The sequence below is a fragment of the Jaculus jaculus genome, chromosome 17 (assembly GCF_020740685.1).
Source record: "Jaculus jaculus isolate mJacJac1 chromosome 17, mJacJac1.mat.Y.cur, whole genome shotgun sequence".
NCBI lineage: Eukaryota > Metazoa > Chordata > Mammalia > Rodentia > Dipodidae > Jaculus > Jaculus jaculus.
In genome coordinates, this window is record NC_059118.1 from 49,962,237 (window position 1) to 49,969,064 (window position 6,828).

The 6,828-nt window shown below is 43.2% G+C and overlaps 1 protein-coding gene across 1 annotated transcript in view; it reads left to right on the top strand.

Moving 5' to 3' along the window:
* The window catches only part of LOC101615106 (CUGBP Elav-like family member 5), a 31,719-nt gene extending 25,846 nt beyond the window's left edge, over positions 1–5,873 (top strand). The window contains exons 2-3 of the mRNA XM_045136360.1: positions 4,238–4,673; positions 4,715–5,873. Coding sequence (XP_044992295.1) covers positions 4,238–4,673; positions 4,715–4,833 — 555 coding nt within the window. The 3' untranslated portion in view covers positions 4,834–5,873. The remainder of the gene's footprint in view (positions 1–4,237; positions 4,674–4,714) is intronic.
* The last annotated feature ends 955 nt before the right edge of the window (positions 5,874–6,828 follow it).

Sequence of the window (6,828 nt, forward strand, 5' to 3'; positions counted from 1 at the left end):
TGGGAATTGGAAGTAAGTTTAATAACGTCTTACAACCAAATTTGTAAACTTTCCCAGAAGCTTCCACTACATACCATTATTTTTCTTGTTACAAGGCAAACAGAAGTACTTCTGTTTGACAAAGATTTTTGTTTGTTTGTTTGTTTGTTTGTTTGAGGTAGAGTCTCACTCTAGCCCAGGCTAACCTGGAATTCACTATGTAGCCTCAGGGTGGCCTTGAACTCACAGCCATCCTCCTATCTCTGCCTCCTCAGTGCTAGGATTAAAGGTGTGCACCATCATGCCCAGATCTTGACAAAGATTTTGAAGTATAAAGCGATCATACTATTTCCCAAATTGGGCATAATTTATACTTATAACCAGAACTTGTTCATTCCAACTATTAAATCAGTGACTTCTCAATGACTCTATATTACTATGAAACATACACAGGCACATGCACACACACACAGGCACATGCACACACACACACACACACACACACACACACACACACACACAAGTTTATACACATAGATGCAGTAATTTTTTAATTTATGTTTGTTTATTTTTATTTATTTATTTGAGAGCGACAGAGAGAGAAAGACAGTGAGAAAGAATGGGCACGCCAGGGTCTACAGGCACTGAAAATAAACTCCAAATGCTTGCACCCCCTTATGTATCTGGCTAACATGGGTCCTGGGGAATAGAGCCTCAAACCAGGGTCCTTAGACTTCACAGGCAAGCGTTTAACCACAAAGCTATCTCTCCAGCCACAGAAAAAGTTTTAATAAAACTAAATATACTTACAATGCCTCTGCATAAATGTTTATGGCTACACGTGATTGATCTAGTATTGGTACAGCTGCTCAGTGAGGTCATATCTGAAGACTTCCTGAAAAGTCTATCTGTGAACAATCTATGGTATGGATATACATAATATTCAAAGTGTATCATCATGTAGAATGAGCAATCAATGAGTTTTACAGAACAACAGTAAGCTCACATTTTCTCTGACAAACAAGTACTTATGGTTATCCAGACAATGGATAGAGGTGATGCTGTAGAGTTTATGACTTTTAGAAGATTGGAGACTGAGGATGAGGGAGGAGCAAGACACAACCAGAATCATGTGATTATTTTTTTCTGAGTACATAAAAAGCTTAAGCAGATGGGCAAGAATTAAGGATACCAAAACATAGTAATCAAATTGTACACTTAATAATCGAAACAAAAAATAAAATTTTAATGACGTTGTCTCCAGTATGTGTTCTATCATTGTTAAACTGTGTTTTAGTATTTTCTTTGGATCAAGAATTTCAATCATCTAACATAGATCCTGTCACTGGCTTGAAGATAGATTGTTCCTAAGGAACCTAACATTTTCTTTTCTCCTTCCTTACCTCCCTTATTCACTCCACACCATCTGTCACCTACTTTTAACAATTAATATATGCATGATTATTGTACATATTATAAGAGCATTGGGGCTTAGGAAAACAAAGAAGAGACAATGAGACTAGACAAGTGCCACAGGTAGAGGATAATATGAAAAACTTAGGGAATAAATATTGCCCATTGAAAATGAATTTTGGGATCAGAGAAATGGCTTAGGAGTTAAGGCACTTGCCTGTAAAACCAAAGGACCCAAGTTTGATTCCCCAGGACCCATGTAAACCAGATGCACAATATGGCACATGCAGCTGAAGTTCATTTACAGTGCTTGGAAGAACTGGTATGACCTTTCTTTTTCATTCTCTCTGTTCCTTTCTCTGCCTTTTCATCTCTCTCAAATAAATAAATAAGAATAAAAATATTTTTAAAAAAATAAAATGAATTTATAGCTCTAATAGAGTGCCTGGCTACATTTCAATGATTACCTGCAGACACTTTCAGATTGCACCTCTTATTCCCTTCTGCTATTCACCTGGGCAAACTCTATCTCAGATCCAGCTTCTTGACTGCTAAGGTGTTTCAAGCCATGCAAATCCTTGCCATGGGAAAGGAAATCTCACGCCAATTCCATAACCTAACCACACCAAAAACCATAATGCCAGTCTCCTTTTTAAACATTCAAGCCCTTTTCAGACCAGCTGGGGAGCCTTGCTCTAATAGGCCCTGCAAGCCTCATTTTATGAGTGCACCTTCTCAGGCCCTCTAGTTGCCATTGTGCATCGTTGGCCTCAACATCCAAACACGACTTTAAACATGCCTTTTATGCTTCAAAGTGGCCAGAAGATCAACATTTTTGAAGAGCAGTTTGTACCCTAGAAAACTTACCCAGGCCAAAGGAATAGTTCATCATCATTAGCACCTTTAAAGTTGAAAGAACATTGCCAAATTGAAAATTAGAACATATTTATCTTCCAAAAAGATGGCTGTATGGGATTTGAAATACCCCTTCTATTCTAACCCCAGGGAAAGGCTAATCTTCTTTCTGTCTGTAGATTTGCTTTTTCTGTATGTTTCAGATGAATGTATATCTATACATGTTGTCTTTTGTGCTTATACGTTTTCACTAAACATAATACTTTTAGAGATCATTCTATAGTGTTTCCTGTAAGAATAATCTTTTTCTTTTCACTGAATAATGTTCTATTGCAAAGCTAAGCCACATTTGACTCTTACATTCAGTACTTGTTAGAGATTTTATTGTTCTGACTTTTTATTATAAAATGTTACTCTGAATATTCACATGTAGATCTTAGAGTAAAGATGTGCTTTATCTTCAAGCTATGATCTATGAGTCAAATTATAATCACATTATATTTTATTTTTTGTTTATTAAATATGATAAATTTATATTAGTTATTATGTCAAGTACATTATAAATGCATACAAAGAAAATAGCATTGTTAAATTTACATTTAAATATTAAAGAAATTTCCATGCTACTTCCAAACTGGTTATACCAGGAAAAAGACTTAGAGCCACAAAAACATTGTAAAGTGAAAGGGAGAGATGGTTTAGTTGTTATGGCACTTGCCTGCAAAGCCTAAAGACTCAGGTTCAATTCCCCAGTACCCACTTAAGCCAGATGCGCAAGGTGGCACATGCATCTGGATTTCATCAGCAGTGGCTAGAGGCCCTGGCACATCTATTCATTCTTTCTTTCAAATAAATAAATAGTTGAATAAATAAATATTTTTAAAAAACAAGGCTATACAGCAGCACAAAAGTAAAATGTATATATATATATAGATTGATACTAGCTATGTAGTCACTGATAATTATGTCTTCTGGGACTATAAAATACATATAATTAAAATGCATGGAATGAGAACATATGTGTTGCTTAGAATAAATGTAACAGTTCAAAGTTTTATTTTCTGTAAAAAAGAAGTATCTTTCTATGCTCTTAGAAATAATGTTAAGTAAACTAAAATAAATGTATTTCTGAATATCTAGTAGCCTCATGCCAATTAACTATTTGGGAAATTTTCTTTGTATTAGCCATAAAAGAAGAAAAAAAAATTAAATTCACCCAAAACTCAAATTTTACTTTACGTTCAACTTCACCTGGAAGTGACTTTGAAACAAAAGATAATTACCATTTTAAGGGTGGAAATTTTGGAATGATGCAGCCATCTTAATCCATCGCTGTCTGAATAGAGTCTGATATTAGTCTAATCAGCATGCTTCTGAAGAAATGTGCATGGACCAGCTCCTTCCAGAGGCTCTTGCTTAAAGGGCAGTGAGGACTTCTGACATCTGTACACTGCCCATCTCAAAATGAAGGTTGTTGTAGAAGAGATAACCAAACAAAAGGGTTTGGCTTTGGTTGGACAGTTCTGTAGTCCAGTTGGGATATAAGATTCTCAGATTTGGGAATAAATTCCTATGCCTAATTTAATTCCAGAAAGAAGCTGGCTGTTGGCGAGAGACTCGGGGGGGAGGGGGGTATGAAGCTCTGGGAGAAAGGACTGCCATGTATTGGGTCCATCACCTCCTGGTCACTCACATTATAATTTCTGTGATCTTTTCTGTAATATGGACATAGCAAGTTAACTCATAGGCTTAGTGTGAGAGCTGGTAATGTCAAAATGTTTTGTAAGCAGAAAGAAATACAAGAATAAGATATTTTTATTTCTCAATAGGACAGCATTCTTTTTTAAGGTGTACATCACACACATACACAAACACACACTTCGAGTCAATAGCATTTAAAACTAGTTACAAAGATACAGATCAGGCTTCCTCTGTGAGCCATGATCTCAGACCACATTGATTCAACTGACCCCTTTTTGCCCTCGTTCAGCTCATGCAGCAGCAGACGACAGTCCTGTCCACCTCCGGCAGCTACCTGAGCCCCGGCGCGGCCTTCTCACCCTGTCATATCCAGCAGTTTGGCGCTGTCAGCCTTAATGGACTGCCTGCCACGCCCATTGCCCCTGCCTCTGGGCTGCCCGCACCCCCACTGCTCAGCACTGCCGCCGTTCCTGGCCTCGTGGCACCCATCACCAACGGCTTTGCTGGGGTTCTGCCGTTCCCTGGTGGCCATCCTGCCCTAGAGACTGTGTATGCCAATGGCCTTGTGCCCTACCCAGCTCAGAGCCCCACGGTGGCCGAGACGCTGCACCCTGCCTTTTCCGGAGTCCAGCAGTACACAGCCATGTACCCCACCACAGCGATCACTCCCATCGCACACAGCGTCCCCCAGCCGCCGCCCCTCCTGCAGCAGCAGCAGCGAGAAGGTCCCAAAGGCTGTAACCTGTTTATCTACCACCTCCCCCAGGAGTTTGGAGACTCGGAGCTGACGCAGATGTTCCTGCCCTTCGGCAATATCATCTCCTCCAAGGTGTTTATGGACCGGGCCACCAACCAGAGCAAGTGTTTCGGATTCGTGAGCTTTGACAATCCCGCCAGCGCACAGACCACCATCCAGGCCATGAACGGCTTTCAGATTGGTATGAAGAGACTCAAGGTTCAGCTGAAGAGGCCCAAAGACCCAGGACACCCGTACTGACCATGCCCACAGCCACCCCGAACCGTGGGTACGGCCCAGGTGAGCCGCCAGGCGGCCCTATGCCCTGTCCCATCCCGGGTTTCACCTAACCCCCTCCCAGCCCACACTCACTCCCTAATTCCTTGGGGGCCGGAGCAGTGCTCCAAGAGGCTGCCTGGGGATAAAGATCCTTCCCCTGTAACCTTGGCTGGGTGGAGTAGAGGGAGGCATTGGGGTGGGAGGTGAGGAGAAGCCAGGAGCTCTCACCAAAAGGGCTTCCAGGAGAAGGCTTTGAAGGATGACTAGAAGTTCACAGGAGAGGAGGGAATGTGGGTCTGTGGTGTAGGATGTGTTGGGTGGGGTTTCTATTCCATCCAGTGAATATATTCTCCTGGCTGAGATGCCTGAAACCAGAGAAAAGATATTCAATGCACCCCAGACCCTAAGGCTGGATCCCAGATGCCTAACCCAGCTTGGAAAAGAACTGAAGTGGAGGAGGTAGGGACAGTGCCATCCTGTCCCCCCATCTCCATCCTCACCAGCTGCAGTCAACCCTCAGCTTGCTTCTGTCTTCTAATTCATGACCAACTGGTTAAGATCATGGTGGGAGGGAACCCAAACATCCAAACAACAAAATACCCCAAAGGTTGTTTTCCTCATCAAAGCCAAACAACTCTATCAGCAAATTTAACAACTGAATCATCAATGAGAGCCACTCTGAGAGTTCATGCCAAACTCTAGGGTCATCTGTGAAATGGGCTCATGGGGCAGTGACAGACCAGAGCCACCCATGATTGTCCAAGTTTCCTCAGCACAGAACCTGCCCCTACAGAGCTCTGATGAACTCATCCTGATTTGTTCTTTTTAAAAATCACAATCCTGCCAACCCTGCAAGAAATGTGCTGGTGACCAAGGCCAGCACTGGTGGACACAGCAGGGATGGGACAAAACATGGGGTGGGGGAGGGATGGGAAACCGGGAGGGGACCTGTTACCTCTCTAGATTGTTTGCTGTGGCAAGGATCAGGGCACAAAAAGAATATTCTATACTTGTACCCCATCGCCAGATGAAGGTAGCAGATTTGGGTGACAAGCTGGACCCACTGGCTTCTGAAGGTTAGGGAGATATGGGGGATGCTTGGATGTCTAGACCCAGAACCTGGCCATGACCCCAGGGAATTAGGACATGGTGTCTTCCACCCAGGTCCCATCCTTCTCCCCAGGGCAAGGTTCTTCTATCCCACGAGGACTTCCGAATGACCCAGGACTTTCCCATAAATTACAGCCCTTTTTGGACACCAGCCCCCCTCTCCAGTGTCCCCTTCTCCTGCCTGCCACCCCAAAATGTGAAACTGCCCCAGAGCCGCAGGGAGTGGGACATATAGGCATGGTGGTCTGTCTCATGGTGTGTCATGAGTGCAGAATCCCAGAGCTTCACTGAACACTGCCACCCCACCCCTGTCCCCGGCCTGGGGGTGTCCTTACACCCTGCCCCTTCCCTACACTGAATTGGAATTTCCTATAAATACACATAGATAGAGTTATAGACAGTTCATATATTTTTTGGAGTATAGACCATGGGACTAAACATTTGTGTGGTCCCTCTATCCAAGAGAGGGTGACTGTGAGGTGGCCACCCAGAGAGACATGAAGGACAGGCTGAGGCTGGCTGGCTGGAAGGCCACTTCCTGCTGGAATATCACACAAGGAACCCTCCAGCACCATATACCTCTAGAACTTTGGGTCCCTGCTGTCACTGCCACCATTGATGCTCAGCCTGCCTGGTGCCCCTGGTCCCAGGTCCCCGTTTCCCAGATGTTGGCACAAAGACCCCAGAACCTTTTCTATCCCCACGTCCCTCAGTCACAGCCTTACTCCTATGTCCTTAGCTTTCCTTCAGGGACA